Source organism: Melanerpes formicivorus, unplaced genomic scaffold (genome assembly GCF_026170545.1).
Source record: "Melanerpes formicivorus ecotype bairdi unplaced genomic scaffold, bMelFor1.0.p_v2 SCAF_11, whole genome shotgun sequence".
Lineage (NCBI taxonomy): Eukaryota > Metazoa > Chordata > Aves > Piciformes > Picidae > Melanerpes > Melanerpes formicivorus.
The window spans coordinates 3,674,971-3,700,446 of NW_027142363.1; the positions used below are offsets into that span (position 1 = coordinate 3,674,971).

The 25,476-nt window shown below is 39.9% G+C and overlaps 1 protein-coding gene across 2 annotated transcripts in view; it reads left to right on the forward strand.

The window, feature by feature from the left end:
- ROBO1 (roundabout guidance receptor 1) overlaps positions 1-25,476 on the forward strand; it is a 633,792-nt gene that overhangs the window by 555,335 nt on the left and 52,981 nt on the right. For both annotated transcript variants that reach the window (XM_068144423.1, XM_068144425.1), the window contains 9 exons: positions 9,451-9,575; positions 11,393-11,564; positions 14,975-15,180; positions 16,589-16,670; positions 16,839-17,007; positions 17,110-17,276; positions 20,810-20,931; positions 23,417-23,648; positions 24,884-25,005. In XM_068144423.1, the coding sequence (XP_068000524.1) occupies positions 9,451-9,575; positions 11,393-11,564; positions 14,975-15,180; positions 16,589-16,670; positions 16,839-17,007; positions 17,110-17,276; positions 20,810-20,931; positions 23,417-23,648; positions 24,884-25,005 (1,397 nt within the window). The remainder of the gene's footprint in view (positions 1-9,450; positions 9,576-11,392; positions 11,565-14,974; positions 15,181-16,588; positions 16,671-16,838; positions 17,008-17,109; positions 17,277-20,809; positions 20,932-23,416; positions 23,649-24,883; positions 25,006-25,476) is intronic.

Below are 25,476 nucleotides of genomic sequence, written 5' to 3' on the forward strand. Positions count from 1 at the left end.
AGCTCTCTTGCACATACACAAGCACCTGCCCTTTTTTCTCTGCATACCAAGTTAAGAGGCATAAGCTAAATCCAGCCTGTCAGGCATGTGTCCTGTGCTCAGAATGAGACAATATATTCCACCCTGCATGGTCAGGGTGAGTGTCATGGGGATGCAGCTTCCAGATTTCCAGACTGCAGCTGTCTTTTGGCCACTGGCTCTTAAGTGCAGCTGTGTAAGTGCCCAGTGAGAAGGCTCCAGCAAGCCTGTTTCTAAGTTGCTGCCCAGCATGTGACATGTCCTCAGCATTCAGACAGATGAGAGAATGTGTATCAATTGTAAGAAGCGAAAAAATAAATAGAAAGACAGGAAGTATGTTGAGGAGCATAGCAGCTAACTGGTCCTGATATTATCCCTTCATTAACTTTTCAATGCATGAATCTGAAATATTGTTAGCGATTTCTAGGTTTCCACTACTTCTAACAGTGATCTTACTGTAAAAGTCTCCTTCCCTGGAGACTTTCAAGACCCACCTGGATGCATTCCTGTGCGGACTAACCTATGTGATCCTGCTCTGGCAGTGGGGTTGGGGTTGCGACTCTCTTAAGGTCCCTTCCAACCTTTAATGTACTATGATACTATCAAATCTACTCACTCAACTCCTTCTTTATTTCATTCTTGAGTACCATTATATAAAATGATTAATTTGCTTCTTTTCCAAGCAGTTAGATTTCTATTTTCTTGCTTTTGGCAATTGTGAAGTTAACCATAGTCCCTTTGTCCTTTAAACTTAAGAAGCGTTTATCTGACACATCAGCAGCAATCCAAACCAGAATTTTTTGAGTCATCATGAATGTAATAAAACACAATCACTTCCTTGATGTGGGTTTGGCATTACAAGTCATCACTTCTCATTTGAAACGTCAAAAATCTCGTGTAAACATTTTGCCTCAACTATGTGGCTGTGGCAAGCTTGGCGATAGACTGTTAGACCTTGCCTTAGAGGTTTGTGCTGTCACCGTATCACACTTCATGCCCTGGGACTATGTTCTGTGAAAACATTCACGGTGATTAAGAGTGTCCCTGTCTGGTTCTTCATGAATGTGAATTCTAGCAGCAACTGTAGGAAAATATGAATTATTTATATACATATCTAGACCTCAAGAAGTGACAGCTGAAAATAGAGGGACCAATGAGGAGGAGAACTATAAACTCCCAATTCTTTTGTAATGTACCAGATGTTATCTTCCCATTTTTCAAAGCATGAAGCCAGGTGACAGCTGAATGGCAGCATGTATAACTTTTCAGAAGAAGATATTTTGGGCTTTGTTTATTTCTCTGCAGAAAGTGATGTTTTCCACAAATGACCGCGGAGTGATGTACGTATCAAGAATATTGCGTGTTTCAGATAGCTTTGATAGGAACAGGTAGCCTATGAATCACTGTAGAGGAAGTGAAACATGGCACATGGTCTTCAGCTATCTCCCTTAACAATAGTTTTTGCAAAGCACCAACATTAATGTCTGGTAGTCATACTATCATAGTATCATATCATAGTATCATAGCATCATTCAGGGTTGGAAGGGACCACAAGGATCATCTAGTTCCAACCCCCCTGCCATGGGCAGGGACACCCCACACTAGATCAGCCTGGCCAGAGCCTCATCCAGCCTGGGCTTAAACACCTCCAGGGACAGTGCCCCAACCACCTCCCTGGACAACCCATGCCAGGGCTTCACCACTCTCATGGTGAAGAACCTCCTCCTCACCTCCAGCCTGAATCTCCCCACCTCCAGCTTCATTCCATTCCCCCTAGTCCTATCACTACCTGAGATACTGAGAAGTCCTTCCCCAGCCTTCCTGTAGGCAGAAAGACATTCAATGGTGAATGTTCAGATACTTGAAGGTAAAAAGCAGTTAATCAGAGTTCAGAGTTTAGCAGGCTTCACAATGAAACATGTTTATGAATAGAGGAGGTTGGCAGCTTTTTACTAAATTTTTGTTTGTAATTAGGAAGGAATTGGAAAATATTGTTTTCAGACTGTTTAGGTTTGTTTTTTTAAGGAGAGAGCAGTCAGTTTGACTAGTTTGCTAAATGTGTTCAGTCTCTTATTTCCTCTGTGTTCAGCTCTAGTACCCAAATGTTCTCTTCCCGCTCATTTCAGACAGAATATAAACAGTAGGTTTCTCACCCACTCATTTCTAGTCTCTACCTGGCCAACCACATCAGAAACACCTGCTCCTGAGCTCCACTGTCTCTTCTAGCACAGTGGCTCATTCCCACATCCCATCTCAGAATGGTTTGTTTCTACCGGAATATTTGACCTCTGATATTTTCATTTGGACTGTCGTTAATGCATCACAAAATTAATTGAAAGCAGCCCAAATTTCATTGTGACTGCCATTTTCTAGATTAGTTGTATGGCTGAGGCTTCTGTATACAGAAGCTAATGACTGTCTATGAGCTAGATTGTTGTAAGTAATAATTGACCTGAAGAATGAAATTGTTTCATTTCTCTGGTGTTGAATTATGCTTTCTTGTGTGCATGCCAGGCAGTCCTTGAAGATGTGAAGCTCTTTATTTAAGTAATCAAAAATGAAGCACATTGGATTTAAATCAAAAGTGTTCCATGTTGTGTCAGCTGAATATGTTCTGAGCACCTGGAAGCTATTCATAAATAGTAATAGAACAATAATTAATGAGTATTTAATAGGCAGAACAGAATACTGTGTAGTAATTAAGTGCTACATTACATCTCAGGATCTCAAAAGCACCTTGTTAGTATAAATGAATGGAAGTGTCTATAGTTCTGCTCTCTTTGAGATAGATAATTACTACCACAGGTTTCAAGATTGGTGTGCTTGAGTTTCATAGCTTGTGCAATATCAGACTAAGAAACAGATGCAAACCTCTATTATTTAAATGAGGAAAACAGTGAGTTAGAGAGAAACAGTCAATCAGCATTTGCATTCACCTTTCTGAGAAGGATTGGCAAATGTGTTCTTTAGAGGTGCAGGCATTAAACACAGTATGTTGACACCTCATACGTACCTTGGAGAATGATGTTAGCATACCTTGAAGAAGAGGAGGCTTCAAGGGATACATAACTGCAGCCCCCCAGACAGGTTGTTGGTAAGGACAGAACCAGTCTTGGCACAGTTATGCATGGTAGCAGGACAAGAAACATTGAATTTTAGGTTGAAACAAGGGAGACTGAAGATGGATATGAGAAGACATTTCTTCACTAAGCACAGTCAAGCAAGTAGAACAAATCACCCTGAAAGGCTGTACACTCTCAGTCCTTGGAGGTTTTTGAGACACATGTGCATCAAGCCCTTATGCAACCTGGTCTCACCCCCACAGCTGACCTTGCTTGAGCAGAAGGTTGAACTATAAACCTCTGAGGTTGCCTCTAACCTGATTATCCTCTGACCCTACCATACTACATCTGACAAATACAACAGTTGCTCCATTAATATCTGGCAAGTATACAAGCCTGTAGTTTGAACCCTAAAACTGCAAATTCCTACTCCTGTAAGTAGATTTAATGATCCCAGTAGTCCAAGTGAGGTTCTGGCAAGACTAAAGCATAAAAGGTCACGTCACTAGTCTGGAAAACACTTTTCTTTTTTTATTCAGTGATTGGACATGTCTTCCCTGAAAACACTCACATGGCAAGGAAATCATTTGACAGGCAAAAATATCATTCCTTTGGCATTTGAAGTGTTACATGATAGCTTCCTATCTTTACAAACAGGTTACTACCCCTAATCACAGTGGGAAAAGCCATGATTAACACTGGGAAAATGAATTGAAAGAGCTGTCATAAAAAATGTCCAACAATGGAGGAAAAGCTATTTGCTTCTCGGTTATAGTAACCTTAGATAGCAACAGGATGTAAATCAGAATGCAAAACTGGTCGTTGTTGTAGTTGTTGCTGTTATTGTTGTTCTTTTGAACCACATGATGTTCCTCTGACACAGTGATTTAAATTTTGCAACGAAATTTCACCCTTTGCCCTTGCTACTGGTTTGCAACCAATGTGATGCTGAGTTTCTACAGGGATTCATTTATGTATGATACATCAGTATGTATTATGTATCATCTGTCAGTATCCCCTCTGCTTTTGCAGGTGGGCAGAAAGTTTATTTGCCTCACAGGGTTGGTTTTTTACCTCCAACATAAAAAAAATTGTCTGGTAAAACAGAAGAGGAAATTCAGCACTCAGAAGTTAATTTAATTTGTGGAGACATAATTGAGCAACCAAGAAAGATTTATATCCGTTAGAAATTTTCAAGAGAGCTTTCAGTAGAGATCTTAGCTTTGCATTCTTGGTATTTTTTTGGCACTACTCAAGTAATGGAAAATTGGTAATTTAGAGTTTCTTTCTCTGTTCAAGAATTGCATCCCATTAAGTCTCATATCAGGCTATTTGCTGTGAATTATGAGTTGTGTTTTATGAGGAATCATTTCTAATTCCAGAGCTGGTCAGACTGTAATTACAAGTTTAGTAGAGAGCTTTTCATTTACAAATGAATATTCTTGCACATGATCAAGAATATCTGAGAGCTGAGTCTAGGGATGGAGCATATTTCTCTGAAGGTTTCTAGTGCATCATTGCCAACTCCTCAGCAGCTTGACTCGGATGATCTTAAAGGTCCTTCCCACTCAAAATGATTCTATGAATAACATGCATTGGTTTTCCCTTTGAGAAATACTGAACCCACAGATGAAGACAGAACACTTTCTTAAAACTGAAACTTGCTTTCTTTCAAAATGACAATTTCAAATCCCTCTGTTAGGGATTATTTCCTAAAAAAATAAGTCTCTGGTAAAGTACAACCCAGAATCTCTGTAGGATCTGATTTTAGAATAGTCTGTCCAGCCTGTCAAGGTCCCTCTGCAGACTGCTCCTATCCTCTAACAGATCAACAGCTGCCCCCAGCTTGCTGTCATCTGCAAATTTACTGATGATGGACTCAGTCTCCTTGTAAGATCATTGATAAAGATATTAAAGAGCATGGGACCCAGCACTGATCCCTGGGGGGCACCACTAGTGACTGGCTGCCAGCTGGATGTGGCACCATTCACCACCACTCTCTGGGCTCCAGCCAGTTCCTAACCCAGCTCCAAGTGCTGCTGTCCAAGCCAGGGGCTGACAGCTCGGCCAGGAGTTTGCTGTGGGGGATGGTATCAATGGCCTTGCTGAAGTCCAGGTAGACTACATCCACAGCCTGCCCCACATCCACCAGGCAGGTTACATGATCATAGAATGAGATCAGGTTGGTAAGGCAGGACCTGCTCTTCCTGAATCCATCCTGGCTGGGCCTGATCCCTTGGCCATCCTCTGAGTGCTGTGTGATTGCACTCAGGATGACCTGTTCCATAATCTTGCCTGGCAGTGAGGTCAGGCTGACAGGTCTGTAATTCCCTGGCTCATCCAACCGGCCCTTCTTGTGGATGGGCACCACGTTGGCCAGCTTCCAGTCCTCTGGGACCTCGCCAGTGAGCCAGGACTGTTGAAAAATGATTTGGGCACATTCAGTTGCAAACTCTTGTCTTCAACATGAACCGAATTCCTCTACCATATCTGATTCTGCTTCATTTGCATGATACACCTGGAGTCCTCTGTATTTAATTGAACAGTAAGCCAGTATTCCTACTGGATATTACTTGTTTCTCCCCAGATGTTTTAGCTGAGTATTGTTACCTACTTGATGTGCAAGTGTTACCCTACTGACCAACAGCTGTTTTACTTTCAACATGAAGCAAAAAGTCCAGACTGCAGAAGGGCTGAATATTTGTAAAATGCATGAGAAAAACAATTTGTATGTTTTCAGGCTCCAACTGTAATTACCTTAAACCCACCAGCCATTATTGATTGACATTTTTTGTCAGTATCTTTGTGTGCTTTCCAAATGCATGATTTTTTTATGTTTGATTTTAAATCTGCTCTTTCAATTCATGGTATGTAGCTGGAATGCTTTCTAATATGCCTTTCTTTTCTCAGCAAACATAGCCTGCCAGGGTCTGTGCCATTTCAAAATGTATGACAATTTTCAGCTATGAAAATAATATCAGATAATTTACCACTGACTGTTGACGGTGAAAAAAAATCTAGTATTGTGCCATCCCTCTCTGGTTTTGAGTATTTTGGTGAAATTGAGGTTCTGAATGGGAAGAAAAAGTTAAGAATCATTTAAAATTAGTTTTAATTGTGGCTTATTTTGCATTTGCAGTTGAATAGTAAGCATTAAAGCTTCATACAGCAATCTTCTACGGAAGAGATTGCTTTATGAGCAAAATGCCTCAGCATATTATTAATTTGTAAAGAAGGTTTCTTTGTAATAACTGTTAGCCTCAGGAAAATACTTTCCATTTGTAGATGTTGGGATGCTTTTGTAGGGGTGTGAATGTCAGTGCTCCATTTCAGCGATATTGCAGACTGATATTTACCAGAGAGTTCAAGTTAATTGTACCATGGAAAGTTTTTGATGTGTAAAAATAATGATAAAATGAAGAAAGAAACAGAAAATCACTCAAGGTTGCACAGCAGTCCCTTGAAAAGGCTTGAGGTAGAACCCAGGTTGCCCGGCCATTGTGTCAGTGTGTTTCCCATTCTCCTCCATATCTTGCTTTCAGCATATGATAGAGAATTCTGCTTTAAAGTCAAATGAAAAGTAATGTGGTTCAACATTTAAAATACATGTGTGCTTTCTAAAGTCCTTGCCAAGGGCCCTTTTTATTTGGTTTTATTTTGCTTTATTCTTTGCTTTGTTTCATATCTATTCAATTTTATTTATTCCATGTTTTCTTTTTGTTTTGTTTTTGTTTTTAGTTGTGTCTGGTAAGTTGAAATTTTATTGGCCATCTTCTAGTCATCGTATCACTGTGACGGGAACTTCTCCTCCCCTTCCCATCCATCCCTTTCCATCTCCTTCAACCAATCAGCTCCCATCTTTTACTTGTTACTGACAAGACACATCGCACAGAATAAATTCTGCATGAAGTATGGGTAACTTAATGGCAAAGAGAAAGGTAATGGGTTGCTAACTTTCTGTCTGTTTTTACATGATGTAACAAGTCAAATCCTAATGCCATGTTTCTCCAGTGACTGCCTTAGTTGAACTTCAGCATGTTCCACAAAAAAATGTTTTTGTTCTAAAGACCTCAAGGATAGAAGTTGTTCTTTCCTTAAGTGGGTTGTTATTTCAGCATCTTTTACAGTATATGCATCCCATAGCCCATGAATGTGACCTAAGGTGAGAATGCAAACTGAAGTCTAAAGAAAGTCCAGTGAAAATGCTTCCATGCAGTGAACATTGAATGGAATTTAACAACAGTGTTTCACTTAACCCTGCTTTAGTTCTTCTGACAGGGAAGCTAATAAGTTTGTTATTATTTATTTACCTCAATGGCAATAGATTTACAGTAATACAGATATGCAGAGTACACACATGTACTTATAATAACATACATACAAAATGCATATGTATTATAATATTTAGAGAAACATTTAGTAGATGTTACCATGGTTTCCTAGAAGTCTGAATTCCCCCTGACTTTTTTGTGTTCAGTAGTCCCCAGATGGTCATTTTCAGGTTCAGCTATTTCTCTGGTGGTCACAACTGTTTTGATCTCCTCAAAGCTGTACCAATTCTCAGAAATCTGAAACTTTATGAACCCTATGCACTAGCACAGGATTTAGAAACTCTCAGTTCTGTTTTGTGGGACATTGTATCATAGATTAGCACAGAACCAGCCAAGCCCTAAATTTAACTATATGCTAAATTTATTCTTATACTCCAACTGTATAATACAGGTGCTTCATGCTCATCTCCATTTTCCTCATCATACCTTACAACCCTGTGGCAAACCCCCAGCAGTTTCACCTTTTGTTCTGAATTAAACATGCTGTCATGTCATAGTCTTCCCACATCTTCATCCAAGGTATTGATTAAATGGCTGTGAGAGAAATCTTTGGAAATCCACTAATCACTGTAGGTCAACCTCACCTTCACTCTGGGGAGTTTCTCTGCAGAGGAAATCCTAGGAAAGGTAGCATTGCATCCAAATGTAAATAACAACACTTTGTGCATTAAAAATTCCTCCCAAAGCAGAAGGTTTGTAGGAAGAGTGTATTCTAATGCAAACTTACTAGGGAGCAGACACAAGGCATGAGGAACTGATAACTGAAAGTTCAAGCAATCTTTTAGAATGGACAGCAAGTGTTACTGAATTCATTCTAAATAAAGCCACAGGTACTTGATATTTATAAACTACTTGGATGTGTTTGAAATCTATGATTCACCCTCTTTAAAGGAAGATCTTCTAAGTGTAAAAGTGTTTGAAAGAAAAAAAATTTTTTGAACAGCCAAAGTATGAGAGCTATTAAAAGTAACATTCAAATCATCCCTTTAGTTCCCAACCCTAAGAGAGGGAGAGAGAGAGACCATAATTAGTTTTGGACAGATGATGAGAATGAATTTGAAATGAATACGGAAATAGTCTTTCATTTGATGCACATTTTTCAAGCAGTGAGAGTTAGCAGCCAAACAGACTAAGATTTTTTGTTCTGTGCTGGCCCCATCAAGATACCTCATGCTGGCATCTATGCTGATGTTTTCTTTTGTTATGTGACTGGCATGATTTTTTGACATTCAATTTACAGCAGCATGAAGATGTTGTTGAAGTCTGTATAAACCAAACAGTTTGGACAGTGCTGGTGGTATTTATAATATTAGTCTCAGCAGATGTTTCAAATTTATCTTCATTTGCATATACATTTCCTTTGAGCGTGTCTTTGCCTATGTAAATGAAGACATTTAGCTCTGCTGTTCCTTTAAATTCATACTTCTGTAATTGGACTGAGGATTTCGAATGGTTATGATTTGTTCAGTGCTATTTCTGGGGCTTTTGACTTTAAATTTTTTTTGGAGACACTGACTACATAAGTCTCTTACATAAGCAATCAAGGGCTTCTTCTCTCTTCAGCTCTCCTAACTCAAAGATTATGACTTTTATGCATCTAAGCCTGAAAGGATAGTTTATTGCAGCCCATGACAAAGCGTTGCCTGTGTGTCAGCTGTCCCTCAAAGATTTCTCTGTTCTGACCTGTAGCCATACTCCTCCTCTAGAAACCAAATTGTAGCACATCTGTCCCTATTGGTGACTGTTGCTCTGCAGATTGTTTTACTAAATTGGTAGAACTTATGAAGCACAATGAGAGTTTTAACTGGCAGGACCAGCAACAGAAAAGTGATGCTGAAGCTGTGGCTGTTTAGAGACCGCTGCATCTTTGTGCTGCCTCTCCTTATGAAAGCCACAAATATTTTGGATTACACCATTTAAATTCAGTCGCCAAAATGTGTTTTCAAGTAGGCTAACTTTGGTATTCTGATAGTGTGATTGTTTATTTTTTATTTGATTGTTTTGGTTTTTTTTCTGTTTGCTTGGTATTTTCTTTTCAGAGCCTCCACAGTTTGTTGTAAAGCCTCGAGATCAAATAGCTGCACTTGGGAGAACAGTGACGTTCCAGTGTGAAGCAACTGGAAACCCTCAACCAGCCATCTTTTGGCGGAGAGAGGGAAGTCAGGTAAAACAGGCTTTCTGTCCTTTCTTCCTGCTGGCACGTTCTTGAAGAGATGATGTCACATGCTAGATGTGGGAAATAGATCTGGAGCTTGGAGATGGTGGATATTTCTTCTCTGCTTCTAAGCCACGTGCATGCTAGGTGATGTCAGCCTTACTAAAATACCTATGTGTGTTGTGCTCAGCCTCCTGTATAATAAAAGAAATCTCTGAAACAACTAGAAGCATTCCACATTTCACTACTATGAAACTCTTTCACCTAACAGGGAGAACTTTTAAGAGATGACTAAGGCTAAAGTTTGTTTGAATTTCCAAGAACTCCCAAATATTCAGAATGTTTCCTGCAGCTGTTGGTTTGCCCTGTGTATGTGTGTTTCTGCCAAACTGCAAGGTTTGCTGTACTAATCTCCAGCACTGCATGGGGAGGACTTTAGTTTGGGGTTAAGGAGATCTACTTTCCCACTCAGTCAGTTGGCTGACAGGTCATACCTGAATAGGTCACTTTTTCTCCCAACTTCCTTATTTGAATAGGAGGGCTTCTTTGAAAGCCAGTGGGTGAAACACAATATAGTACAGCAAGGGAAGCACAGTTTTCTTTCAGAGCCATCTTTTGAAGGAAGGATGTGACACAAAGTATTCTTTATTGAAAGATAAGAAAGAATATGGGATTCCAGTTTTCTTGTGAATGAATGGTGAAATAGCATGTGACAGGGTTCTTTGTGTTATAAAACAATGGGCCAGAGAAATTGAGAACTCTTAGAGATCAGCTTCTTGACTCCATTTGCAACATTTCTGTCTAAATACCTAAGTACAATTAGGTTGTTAACCAAATTTAGATTGCAATCTTCACTGGTACAAATATACTGCTATATTATGCCTTTAGTTTCATATGCCCTGGATTTTTTGGAACTGGTTCATTTCTGCCAAGTGTTTTGGAGTACATTATTTTTCTGGCTCATTTTTGGCTCTGCAAAGTGGTGACTACTTGTGATCATTAAGGGAACTGAAGGAAGGGGTCAGTGAATAGAGTTTGCTAATACTGAAGGAGAGAATATTGTGTCCCATTCCTTTGGGTGATTTTTTGGAAACACAAAATACTGCTAGGCAAGAAAGAGATGTGAAAAATAGTCTTTGTGATGTTAAAGCATTCTCAATCACAAGTTATTCAGCCAGAAGCAGAAATTCAGAATCAATATTTAGTATACATGACTTGTATTTTGATTGGAATTATGATTTTTAAACCACTGTTTGTAAATACTTGGGTACTTCATATCAAAGCTATATTAAGTGGTAACTGGCATAGGATTTAATTCTGTAGGACACAAACACTATGATTAGAGAGACCTAAGCAGCATTTTCTTTAAAAAAAACCCAACCTGCTCCATTCTCAGGAATGCAAAAGTTAAAATACAAATAACCACATTGAAATTAAACCAATAGAATGCCCTGAAGTAAGTACTATAAAGGGATATTAAAGCAAATTACTTAGGTTCACCACAATTGCTTCCACCATTATGGTATCTGTATGCATCACTTCTTCACTAGTGCTTGTTAAACTTTATGTAAAACCCAGCACTGACCGAAGAGAATCCTGAAACACTTGCACAATTATGTGTGCATATCTAAACCTATTTTATCACTAACAAATACTCTAAAAGCTATACACAGTGTGGTATAGGCATACTTAAAATGCTGAGAGCAGTCTGGTTTATCAACAATGTGAAAAGATTAATTTGTTTAGATATATTAAAGTTAAGATTATTGATGTTTGAATTTATTTAACCCTTTTTTCCCCCCCTTTCTTTCCTATGCATCTTGTAGAATCTACTTTTCTCATACCAGCCCCCTCAGTCATCCAGCCGATTTTCAGTTTCCCAGACAGGAGACCTCACTATCACCAATGTCCAGAGATCTGATGTTGGGTACTATATCTGCCAGACTCTAAATGTTGCAGGAAGCATCATTACAAAAGCCTACTTGGAAGTTACTGATGGTAATGAAAACCTTTATTTAATCATTTACAAGTTTTTATGTATTATTTGAAGGTAGCAGTGGGGTGATATGACACCACTTTGAAATATGCTTTGCATGACTGTGGATTACGTGTCTTTGAACATAAACCCTTTGTTTTGGCCATCTCTTGTCAGGGCCTTAAAATCTTGGATATTGTGTAACACTGGAATGGGTTGTCCAGGGAGGTGGCTGGGGCCCTGTCCCTGGAGGTGTTTAAGCCCAGGCTGGATGAGGCTCTGGCCAGCCTGATCTAGTGTGGGGTGTCCCTGCCCATGGCAGGGGGTTTGGAACTAGATGATCCTTGTGGTCCCTTCCAACCCTGACTGATACTATGATACTGTATTTTCATTTTACACTTAGCAAGTGTACTTCAGTTTATGTATTTTTGTCACATCTATTAATTAATCTAGCATTTTTTAGCTTTCCCCCCTAGATTTAGTTTGCTTGCAGATTTCTTGCTGCCTAGTTCCTCACCGCCACTGCTCTGTGTCTGTTTAGCGTTCCCATTTCTCTGGGTTTTTTCCCCCTTTTTCTTTTGGTATAGCAAGGAAACAACCTCAACCTCTCTGTAAGTCAGCAGAATAACATACAAATCAATATTATCCTGCATTCCTTTTTAGGAGCAGCTAGGGAAAAAAATAAGATGAAAAAGCTACAGGGAGCATGACTGCAAGCAGTAATATATGCTGGTGAAAGGCCAATTTACCAGTTATTGGAAAGACTCTGTATTTTTAATAGTCAGGAAAAATGATCATTTTAGCACTTAGGGAAACAGAAGTTAATTGTAGTCTGTGGAGAGACTTTGAGGGAAGGGAAGCTGTTGTCTGAGGATGGTTTCGAAATATGGGCCTTTGCCCTGTAGAAAATATAGAAATAGCTCCAGACTAGGAGCATGCAGTCTAGAGAATAAAGTCATTTATTTCCACCCAACGGATTGGCATTGTTTGGAAGAATAGGACTGCTTTCTTCCTGTTTTCTCAGAAGTGGGTAAGTGACATTTCTTTATAGAGTTTTCACTGGGGAGAAGGTGAGGTGAGAAAAAAATTATAGGAAAAGAACAAAACAAAACAAACCCAGCCAATATAACTATGAGCTTTTCTATTCTGTCATCTGAACTTTGGAAGAATCAAATCTATTGAAATACATTTTCTTTACTATGACTATGTGTTCTGGATTGATCTGACTTCAGGGAAGGGAAGCAAAGTGACCATACAAAAGCACTCTGTGATACCTGGAGATGCAAGCGAGGTCCTGACTCTGGGGATCTGAAACAGAGCTGTCCTCCCTTCTCCCCACCCTGCAGAACATTCTGGCCTTGCAGCAAGCCTGTGGAGCTACACACAATATTTCATTTTGCTGTACATTGTCTTAGAATCAGAGAATCAACCAGGTTGGAAAAGACCTCAGAGATCATCAAGTCCAACCTATTACCTAATACCTAATACCTCCTGACAACTAAACCATGGCTCCAAGTGCCACATCCAATCAAGGGACAGGGGCTCCACCACCTCCCTGGGCAGCACATTCCAATGGCCAGTCTCTCTTTCTGGGAAGAAATCTCTCCTCACCTCGAGCCTAAACTTCCCCTGCACAGGTTGAGACTGTGTCCTCTTGTTCTACCACTGGTTGCCTGGGAGAAGAGACCACATGGGCACTTGTCTTGTATAATGTCTTAGGACAGTATTGTTTTGGTGCATTTATGTAAGTGAAGGCAGGATATGGAGAATGATAGCCCTGTACTCCTAAAGATAATAGACGTTGCCATCAGCTTCAGTGGCACTTAGATTAGCCATGTATTTCAGTGCCATTAGATTTCTCATATAGGTGCACAGATTGGTCAGCCTGTTACTACTGACACTTGCAAAGCTCTGCCAAAGTCAAATACAAACTGTAAGTGAGCTTATGATGATTGTCTCCACACAGAATAGCACTAACAGCCTCACAGTGCATTGCAATGGATTGCAACAGGTTAGGACAAGTAAAGGATAAATTATGCAGCTGAGAACACAGACTGTCATTTGAACATGCAAATAAAGTTGGGAGAGTTGAAATTTAGCCAACAAAAGCAGTACTAACACCCTGTCTGTTGCTATGAAAAGTAATTTAGACATATCTGAAGTTCACAAATTACAAGAGCTTCAGGTTTGTATTTCAGCTACCAAGCCAGTTCTTAAGTCCCCCATGACACTGATGAAAATATTTGTGTCATTTGAAGTTGTGTCTATATTCAGATCATCAGTCCATGTCATGTTGGGTGGTACAGGTATAGGAGGTCACTGAAACACAGTGAGATAGCTTTTGCCTCTTGTTTTTTCAGTTGTTATTATTATCCATTAGATAATGGAAGAAGAAAATCATGGAGACAATCATTCTTTTTTCTGTGAATACTGAGGCTGCTTTTTCCCCTTCTCTGTGCAGTTACCAAATAACCCATTAATAATACTCAATTTTCATTGTGTGAAAAATGCATTAAGATGGATGCACACAGTGGGATTCTCTGTGACCTTGAATTCCTATTGACAGATTGAGTCATCAAGGAATTAACAGGTAGAAATGACTAGAAAAAATATTTCTTAGTTGAGATCTTTTAATATGGTCCCATTCATTAGCTTTCTCTTTACCCCACCGCTAGGCATCTCCCAGTTAGGAAACCAAGCCAAGGTGGTTCATGGCACAGGATAAAAAAATTGAAAGTATATATTTAGCAGGTTATTCCCTGATTGCTATGTCTTTGAATGCTACTACATGGTAGAAGATGAACAAGGTGAAATTTGTGCCTTGACAAAGAATTTAAGAAGCCTTTTCTCATTCCTTTATTATTTTATAAAGACATTGGAATTAGGGAATGCCTAGCAGATATCACTTTGTAATATATTTGTTCTCTGAAAATAATGCATTGTGTATCTGTAGCCAGGTGGGGATTGGTCTCTTCTCCCAGGCAACCAGCAGCAGAACAAGAGGACACAATCTCAAGCTGCGCCAGGGGAGGTTAAGGCTGGATGTTAGGAAGAAGTTCTTCGCAGAGAGATTGGCCATTGGAATGTGCTGCCCAGGGAGGTGGTGGAGTCACCATCACAGAGATGCTTAGGAAGAGACTGGATGGGGCACTTGATGCCATGGCTTAGTTGAATAGATGGTGTTGGATGATAGGTTGGACTTGAGGATCTCAAAGGTCTTTTCCATCCTGGTTTATTCTGTTCTGTTCATTTTAAAATTCTGTAGTTGTGCCTCATTGTAATGCACCCTGCCCTGAATAATGCACACCTCCCACTTCAATTACTTATTTAATTGTCTTTAGTTTCTTTCAAAGCCTCAAGCAAGCTGTTGCTGAAATGATTCAAAGATTGCTTCCACTTGCAGAAATCTCTTTCCTGTTGTTTCTTCTGTCAGTGATTGCAGACCGTCCACCCCCTGTCATCCGACAGGGTCCTGTGAATCAGACTGTAGCTGTAGATGGTACTTTAGCACTGAATTGCATGGCCACAGGCACTTTAATGCCCACTATCCTCTGGAAAAAGGATGGGATCCTCATTTCTACCCAGGACTCTCGCATCAAGCAGTTGGAGACAGGAGCGTTACAGATCCGTTATGCCAAGGTAGCTTGAACTGGCTATTATTTCACTTATTTTTGTTCCTTTTTTCACCTCTGGGCACTTTTGTTCTGGTACATCCTGCATTTAGAATTAATGACTTGTTAAATTAGTGTATTCAAATATTTGATACTTTATCCTTTCAGATTATTCATTCTTTATGCTTAACACTGTGGCTTATTCTTGCCTAGGCCACAGAATTTCAGATTTCATAAGGAAAAATACTTTTGAGAGGTAGTATTTAAGGGTATTTAAAACATGAAGGGGAAGACAAAACATGGTATTTCGGTAGGATGAGTCCTTAAATTATTTAGGTTTTAGTACTGATATATTAAAAGGATCTAATTATTTCAAGTGTTTATAAAGAAGACCTTTGTTTCGCACACTGCAGCACCAGAGCCATGTACACAGGTTTTTCAAGACAGTTTTTAAAGTTGCAACATATTCACTCAGCAGTGCAAACCTCCATTGAAATGGTTAACGACCTGTCAAATAGCTGGCTTCCTTAGGGAGATGCAGTGGGTAACTGGTCAGCATCACTACTCATGCCTTGCACACGGTAAAGCCTTCTGCAATGCTGCTAAGTTTTAGCCTGCTGACTGTTCTCTCTTTTCTGTGGTTTGAAATGGAGCAGTTTATATTTTTTTTAAAGTTAGACTGAATGCATCACTTTACTATCTTCCCCTAGAGTTGCCCTGTTGCCAGTTACAAGTTACACTGGCTTACAGTTTGAACCTGTGATTTTCAGGCATTTCCATTCAGCTCATCTGCTGAGGCCGAGACCTTAGGAGGATAGCATTGCTTTTTAGGAAAGAAAAAGAATCCCTTTTGAAATGTGATTAAGTCACATATGGCCAAATGATCCAGCATTCAGAAATGGATGAGAATAGCATATGGAGGTTTCTTTTTGGATCTGCTATAGAGTGAAAATTACACTAATACAGAGAACCCCTTATGTGCAAGGCCCTGTGCAATGTTTAAGCTTTTAAGGATGACACGCTCTCTGGTGCTGCAGTGCCGGCAAATCCCCAGACGTTATTTAGGCAGAAGGTTGACAATTGCATGGGGACCTGTCATCTGATTTCCTTCTCCAGTTGTTTTTTCGAAGCTCTGGGGAGTAAGGAATAAATGCTATAGGAACTGGCCTTCAGTTTGTTTGTTGCAGGATAGGTAGCATTAAATTCGAATCTGCAGCTTTGCCAGATCTTGGACAAATGCTCAGGAAGAAGTATCCCTTTTCATTTTGCAGCACACAAAATCGTAACTCCTAATGGAAGAAGTTGCTGGTTCAAAGTTTTTGCAGCCTAATACATTTATCCATATTCATGGGGGAACATAGAGAGCTGTAATTACTTTTCTAGCCCATTGAGTGCCTGGTTGTTTCAAATATTTATTCCTTTCTTTTCCTACTCAGCTGGGTGACACTGGTCGGTACACCTGCATTGCTTCAACCCCAAGTGGAGAAGCTACATGGAGCGCATACATAGAGGTCCAAGGTAAATCAGTCAGGGTTTCTCTGCATGAACAAAATACAGAAAGGAAAATTAGTAATTGGAATGCAGAAGTTATCTGATGCTGTCATAAATTTTCAGTGCAGATGTGAATAGCATTTAGCTTACAGCTGCTTTCTGTCTATACTCAGCAGTTCTCTCTTCTTTTGTTAGAATTTGGAGTCCCAGTGCAGCCACCAAGACCCACTGACCCAAACTTGATTCCTAGTGCTCCATCAAAACCTGAGGTTACAGATGTCAGCAGAAATACAGTAACGTTGTCATGGCAACCTAATTTGAATTCAGGTGCAACACCAACCTCTTACATAATTGAGGCCTTCAGGTATGAGAGTCTCATGTGATGTTGCTCTGCTTGCGCTTGTGCATCATACGCTGCTGAAGAAGCACATGTTAACCTGCTGGTGTGTGTGTGTTTTATCCTTAGCCATGCGTCTGGTAGCAGCTGGCAAACTGTAGCTGAAAATGTGAAAACAGAGAGTTATGCAGTTAAAGGGCTAAAACCTAATGCAATTTATCTATTCCTCGTGAGGGCAGCTAATGCATATGGACTAAGTGACCCCAGCCAAATATCTGATCCAGTGAAAACTCAAGGTAAGCTTTTGATACTGAACGTTTTAGGTGTCCACAGTGGCTGTCACAAGTTGACTGAGCAATGCCAGCTGCAGGAATTCTGGTAGCTCTCAGCTGCCTGCCTATCCTGCTTAGACAGCATATTGCATTGACAAAAGGAACTCTCATATCTCTTATCCAATGATCATTACATCTTGCAGAGTATCATGTTAGCCACAAAAGTAGTCTCCGATTTTTGAAGTCATCATGCAAATCCTTAAATCCCATGCAAATGTTGCTGTGTCCAGTGAACCAAATAAGGCTTAAGACTTGAGACAAAGAGCACATAATCTAAGTAGTTTTCTGCTCTTCTCTGTGGAAGAGAGAAGTTTAAAATCTGAAGGAATTTGGCATCAGTGAGCCAGTAAAGAAGAGGTTTTGGCAAGAGTATTAGAAGTATTTGAACTATACAACTACCAAAATTAAAGCAGTAGGGAAGACATAGAGTGCTTACAGACAGCCAAGTGGAAGAAAAGGCTGCACAGTAGTGGTTGTAGTCATCCACAGACTCCAGCTATGACTGAAGTCCAGCTACAGACTGAATCTGGCTAGTGACACTTCAAGTAACTTTGTTCAATGAAGAGAATGAATTATACTTATGATGTTATATAGGGAATGGTGCACTGCAACTTTGCAGCCTGCATTTTCCCAGTAGAAATACTTAAGATTATTAAGAAGGGGAAAACTGGACATACTTTTTCATACTAAAAGTTCCAGACATGACTTTTTCTTCTTCTGTTCCTATTTACTGGAGAAATTGACCCATTGGCTTATGAAGAGTGCCTGTGTTGTAGGCTTGTTTTTTTGTTTGTGTAATTAAGTACCTGTTTGTTTTTGAAAGGAAGTTCCTTAAAGGAAACAAAACATTTTCCTTGGGTGACTTCTTATTTTTTCTGAAGTTGGTCTGAGAGCAAGGCTTTTTCATCTCCCCTGGGAAGTTAACATTTTCACATCGCTGTCCTTTGTTATTACACATTTCTTCTCTTGGGTGGCAATTTCAATTGACATATATAGACAGCAGAATCATGGCAACATGGAAAACAGGGATTGCACAGACTCCTAAGTCTGTCAGCAAGGAGAGATCTAGTAACCTTTGGGTGTTTTCTGTATTCCTGGGAATAAGAAGCTGTGTTACTATGCAGTCAGGCTGTGGTGTTCAGCATGAGTCTGTTTTTCACGCAGCGTGGGTTCGTTCCTGGAGATAAGATGAAGTACTGGTTCTAAAGGTCCCAAATGAACTGATCACTGACCTGACTCTGATAAATGGTGAATGAGCCAGTGTTCTGTTCACTAAACAGAGCTGAATGGTTTATAATGGCTTGGAAAAGCTTTGCTGTCCTCTGGGCATGTAGTAGAGTAGAAGACCTGAGAATGACACAAAGCCTGAGTGAAAATAGCAGTCAATGGATACAATTTTCATCAACAGTAAGAAATGTACTCAAGTATCAAGTTCTTTAAAGCAGTTCTAGTCTTCTTCCAATATCATCTTCCAATATTTTCCAATATCTTCCAATTTCCAATATCTTTCCAATTTCCAATTTAGACACTTTTGTCTAGAGGATGGTATAATCTTGTCCTAAATTCATATCCAGACCAGGAACCTAATCTACATTCACTTTATCAATATTAACAATAACGTACTCCTGTCTTGGAGTACTCCATACTTCCCTGTCTTGGAAGCTTAAGCCTGAAGCAAGAAAACACAAGTGGTTTTGTGAAGCCCAGATTTGCAAATGGCTGAGCCTATTACTAGTCTGATTCATATTGATGACTCATCTTTTACAGCTCGCAAAGATAGAACTAATTACTCCACTGACTTTTCTGTTACATTATAAGCAGGGTGACATTTAGGCAACTCTCCAAAGAGAAACTTCTATCTTTAATGCTTTTGAAATCTGGAGGGAGGCAAATTCTCTGATAAATGGACTGTTTGGCAGAACATACTACATGTGGATACAGCAGTGACTCAGTGGAGGGGTTTTAGTTTCTGTTATTTTGTTGTTAGCAGTATTCCTTGCTAAGAATCCAGATTTGTCACCACTGACTCCACACTAACCTCAGTTTGCTTCTTTAACTTCGAAGAAATCCCATCTTCTTGTGAATATGTTGAGGAAAGTGTATGATAAAATTTCAAAGTGGCGTAGACTTTGTATTCCCAAATGAGAACTGTATCTCTGGACAGAAACTTGTCCTCCTGCCCTGTCCTTACACAGTGTTAAAGTGGTTTTAATATTATTTAGGCAAGACCAAAAGCTGGTAAACTGAGTATGACACCACCATGCAAAAAGTATGCTTTACAACTGTTGTTCTTGCATTTCATAAGTGTCTTAATAAGTGTCTTCTATGTCAGCACCAACTGCACTAGCCAGACCTCTGCTTTCAAGACAGTCTACACATCTACAGTGACTTATTGTAGTAGTTGTAGGTAAATGTATAGACAATTTCTCTGTACTTTCTCTTTGGTGCTTCTTGAAAGCAGCTATAGGAATTCCCAAGGTTTTCAGAGAGCAGAACCCTTGAACATTTCCTGATCTTGCTTTGTCAGTAGAAGATGTCAGGAAGGAGAGTAGTAAGCTGGAGCAAAGTTTATGTAATGCATTACTCTGTATCTAGAAGATTAATTTAAACAATAATAATTACTATATTCAGTTTCCATTAATTTCCCATCCTGTGATATTTAGCCATAGTCAGCATGGTATTTGTTTAAAGTTAAGTGATCAAAAAGAGATATATGAAATCAATACAGAAACCATGTTACTCTGCTGTCTGTAGTACTTGTATGTTTTGGGTGCCTAGTTAGCAATTGCCTCATAGATTTGAAACCTAACAGTCATTGCTTTTCACTTGAATATGCTTTTCAAGAGCTCTGCATTCAGAAAATGTTTCCATTGTACCATTGCATATTTTAAAAAGAACTTGTCCCCCCCCATATGTATCAACAATTATTTTACCTGTAAGATGGACCAAATGTCAGACAGCACTCAGATGTGATCTCCCTGCTGTTTACAGAAGCCACCAGCCATCAGAGAAGCTGCATCTATATGACTGATTTCTTTTCCTTCAGTTGTTACATTTATTTTGTAATTAAAAACAGGATGCTTGCTCACAACTTTATCTGCAGTTACAGTTTCTGCTTTTGCCATTCTTTGTAGGTTGCTTAGTCTCTAGGAATTTTCACTGGGCAATATCACATTTTCTCCTCCCAGTGGGAAATAATAATTTATGCTGCTGTAGTCATTTACCAAAGACATCCCTGAGTGTAATTTTGTTCTTGTCATACAGCATTTGCCTCCTGTTTCTCTGTCAAAGAAATGTTGATTTGGTACTACATAAGCATTGGTGATTTTCTCAGGAAAATACTTCACATCTTTTTATCCTTACCTAATCAAAATGTACTTAGGGTAAACCTTATTGGCTATAGCATCCTGTACTTTAGGATGTATTAATTTGTATTTATGTATACTCGTTTTAACAATCATATATACTTGTGAGAATGGAATCTTAAATCATTACAGATGTTCCACCAACAAGTCAAGGTGTGGATCACAAGCAGGTCCAAAGAGAGCTAGGTGATGTGGTGCTACATCTGCACAACCCTACTATCCTTTCTTCCTCCTCAATTGAAGTTCATTGGACTGTAAGTATAAATCTGTATTACAGAAGTGGTTATATATATATAACCCTGAATCACACTGTGTGACTACAGTTTGTATGTTTGCAGATGTTTTTGTCTTGAATGAGCATTACTTGGGCTTTACTTCCCTACTTCATTAAGTTTTGTCCTGTTTTCACCCTTTTATGTCTCCATAGAGAGTGCTGTTTGCAATATGGTAAGAATTTCAGAGTCCTCCTGCAGAAGCTGAAGGGCTAATCAAAGCCTTAAGTTGCTTAATTTAAAGCTTTTGCACTGCTTTCAGTAAAAAGTACCTCAATGAGATAACATGGGCACTCCCTGGCTGTCAGTCACCAGTGGAGAGAAATAATGCATGATTCTGTTTGAAAGTGCTACCTCCATCCTGCACACATACTGCAAAACACACACAAACCCATATTGCCTCATATGAACCTATCCTTTCCCACGGTGCAGATGTAGTACAGGCAGAAGAGATAGAAAGAGCAAATGGTTTTCAGATGTTGTGTTGATGTTGCTCTGGCAAGAGGAAGCAGGAAGTTGGCCATGTGTAGAATACAGCAGAGGAAATGAGAGAGTGAGGAAACAATACTGTGGAAGTTGTGAAGCAAGGCAAATAGGAACATACATGAAAAAAGTTTCAAGTAGGCTCACAAGGCTGAGGCCTCAGTGAGAGGATTTAGAAATGGCTTACTGTGGGAGATATTTGGAAATCAGGAGATAGAAATGAGGAGAGAGAACCACATGAGACATTGCAAGTACCAAGCAGTGACATGAGAAAATGTAATTCACGGAAGACCAACTGCAAAATAGATTGCAGAATGAAGAAAACAATAGGGATAATTATACCAGGTACAGATCCAAAGCTTTGAGGTCTGTTTAGGATTTCCATATCACAGTATCACAGTATCCCCAAGGTTGGAAGAGACCTCGAGGATCATCGAGTCCAACCTGTCACCACAGACCCACGACTAGACCATGGCACCAAGTGCCGTGCAGTACATTGGCAGGGACAGCGTAGGAGAGCACTGGGTATAGCCCTTGCTATGACGTGACAGAACATTTTTAACAGGAACAAAAGCTGTTTTGACTTTGTACAAGAGCCATAGCCTGTTGGAGTTCTGATCCACAACCAGGGCTCCTAGGTGCTGCAAGAGGACAAATATCTGCTGTGTGCACAGTAATTACACTGTCACCTGCAGCACAACCACTTGCAGCAGGCTGTCTCCTGTTTTAACTAATAATGTTAAAACATCTTTGGGGTTCTTAGCACAATTTTGTTTGACCTTTACTTACAAGAACAACCTTTTCCAGACAGGGAGTTTTTTGTCAGTCTCTTGGGTGGCCTGTGGCTTCTCTGCAGTTTCAAAAATAAGCATTACCTCAGTTTCAGCTAACGTGCACACACATTCCTTACGTGATTATCCAAAATGAAATGTCTTGCTTTTCTGAGGAAAATTGCAAGCAAATGGTTTAATTATATAGCTGTATGAGATTTATAAAGTCTCATGCACTTTTGAAAAACAAAGTAATAATTGCTGCTGATACTGGACTCCTGTATTCATCAGAAATTGAAACCAGTAGTTAAAAAGATAGTGAATGCTTCACAAGAGATCACTTCTGTAAGGTAGCTTTCTTTTTCAGATCTAGACAAACACATTGAGTCCCACTCTCATTTACATCAAGAGCTCTTTCTCCATGCACATGATTTAAAATTGCTTTAATCTAAAAAGCACTCAGGATCACTGACTATCATTTTGATCTACTTAGCCAAGTCTCATCTCTGTTACCACATTGAATTTTACGAGTCTTTCGGAGCCCTTTCAAAACAGCCTTTTCCCTCCATCAGAGTAGCATCCCACTGAGTGGGTGGACATGGAGGAAGTCCTTGGATAAATCTACCCTCTGACAGAGGCCAGCCTAATCACAGTGATGGATTTAGTGCCAGCTGGCTGCCCTTTCAATTCACTCTCTCCAAAAGGAAGCAGGCAGGAAGCGGTGCTCATTTCATGGATTTTGGGAGAGTTCCACACCTTGGGAGAGTTGGCAGGCTCTCTCTTTGATCTCCATATTCATCACTCTGAGTTGTGGATCTGTGTATTCCCTGTGCTTACCCTTTCCCCTTTTCCCGTGTGCCACCTGCCCTACTGCTGGACAGATTCGGGTGGGCAGAAGTCTGCTCTGTGCTTAGCTCCATTACTCCATGGATGCAAAAGCTGTTCATTTCACCACGCTAGGGTATATTATACAGCTCTGTTATCCCCTTCTAATGCCTCCATAAATCCACAGAAACCAGCACAGTTCTACCAGCATCTAACAGATTAATGGATTTGTGAATCAGGCCTGTAATTTGCTGTAATGCAGGGAGCCTGCCTTTATTTGCTTTGGCAGTGTTGTTTACTTTGAATAAACGAATGGACAGTGCATGGCGTCACAGTCATCATTCCTGTATTTGTTAAGAGATGTGATGTGCATTTTGCTGCCTTGCCAGGTGGACCAGCAATCCCAGTATATTCAAGGATATAAGATTCTGTACCGGCCTACACCAGCATCCTATGGAGAGTCAGAGTGGTTAATCTTTGAAGTGAGGACTCCGACGAAAAACAGCGTTATCATTCCTGAGCTGAAGAAAGGTGTAAATTACGAAATCAAGGCTCGCCCTTTTTTTAATGAGTTTCAAGGAGCAGATAGCGAAGTGAAATTTGCAAAGACCCTGGAAGAAGGCAAGTAGGAGCTAGACTGTCTTCATCTTTCCTTTTTGAAGTAGTAGTCTGGTCTGCTTTCCTCTGATATGTTCATTATTTGATTTTGTTTGAAGTGTGTGCTGTTTGAGAACAGCAATCTGCAGCAGAGGAGGCTGTGTTGGACTGATCATTATGTGAATTGTTTGGTGACACAGAAGTAAATATTCAGAACGACCCGAGAGAGACAGAGACACAGAGAGAGAGAGGGATGTGCAAAATCCCCTCCAACACACAATGGGAAATGCGCTTTTTATCTTCACTGCGGTGTGAGCTCCTCCCTGCTGAGTTCAGGGTCTGGTCACAAGTGACTTCTGTCAGATTCAAGCACCCGCTAATCACTATCTTGAGTAGATAGCAGACACCACAGAAATCATCAAAGCACTACAACTGAGGGAATGGAAGCCACATTTTTTGAAGGCTTTTTTATCTGGATCAATCAGTAAGACAAAATGAAAAGATGAAGGAGGGCAACAAATACAGTGGACTAAATTATATATTTCCGTCTCATACACATGCTAAAAAGAGAAGCTTCACGAAGCTCTTCCTTTTGTTGCTGCTCAGGCACAATGAAGTATGGCCAATGCTTCTGAACAGGGATTTTGGTGCCCCTGTTGGGATGTGCACCCTTTCTCCTTCTCTCCCCTCTCCGGTGTAAAGGCTGTGCAGCTCATGTTTATTGCTGCAAGTAGTTCAAGAGGTATGCTTTACTGGATTCATCCTAAGCATCAGCCAAGCATCCCGTTTTTAGAAAGACTACATTTAGAATGTAAAACATCAATTAGTATTAGAAATGTGTTCATACTAACATACTCTGCCCTGGCTTTAATCTTTTGTATTACTTAGTCTATACACCCTAGAGGAAATTTAGCATTCTGTTGGGGCAAATTTATAGACTTTATTTTTCAGTGTTGTTGATCCTAGGTGAGATGATATGAGACCAGTGAGGAATTCAGTGTTAGGGATTGTGACGTTCAGGTAGTGGGCCTCTGAGTTTTTGCTCTTGCACAGCAAGACAACAGCAGAACCCAGGAGCCTGATTGCAGGTTCACACTACTTTCCTTCTGTATCATTTTAACTTATGGCAAAGAACTGCCCTCAATGAAGGGTGAGCATAAAAGAATGCATTTGTCTAGCCTAAAAAAACATGTTCCTCTTAAAGAAAGATCACTTCTGCCTGTGACAAACTGAACTGTTCAATCCTTCTTTTCAAACAGCTCCTAGTGCTCCACCTCAAAGTGTTTCAGTAACTAAGAACGATGGGAATGGCACGGCAATTGTGGTCGCCTGGCAGCCACCCCCCGAAGACAACCAGAACGGGATGGTTCAGGAATATAAGGTACTGGTGGCGTGCCATGGTCCCCTAGCAGAGGAAATATTAGCCAGGTAGCGACAGGTTAGATTGTTGGTGGATGCTTGGCTCCATCTACTGGCTAGACAGAGCAAATAATAGGGGAAAACACTGAACCAAGCTCTGTATTTTGTAATCCTGTCTAGATCATAGAAGACAATTAGAATAGCCTCTGGAAGTCAAAGCAAAGGGTCAACAGTCTTAACTAAAACAACTATGTGCTTGAGTTATGTGCTTGCTTATGTCTATTTTAACTTGAGAAATGCACACACAATTTGAGAGGGAAGGATACCTGTTTAAGAAACCTTTTGTGTCTCAAAGACATTGATGGAGGTAGTAAATATAAACAGGCTTAGTGACTTGAAAAGCTCAGGGATAATAATTAACTGTGTTGATATCTGTGTAAATTATACGTAACTGGGTCCTTAGATGGAAATGTTTCAATTGAAGAATGTGCTC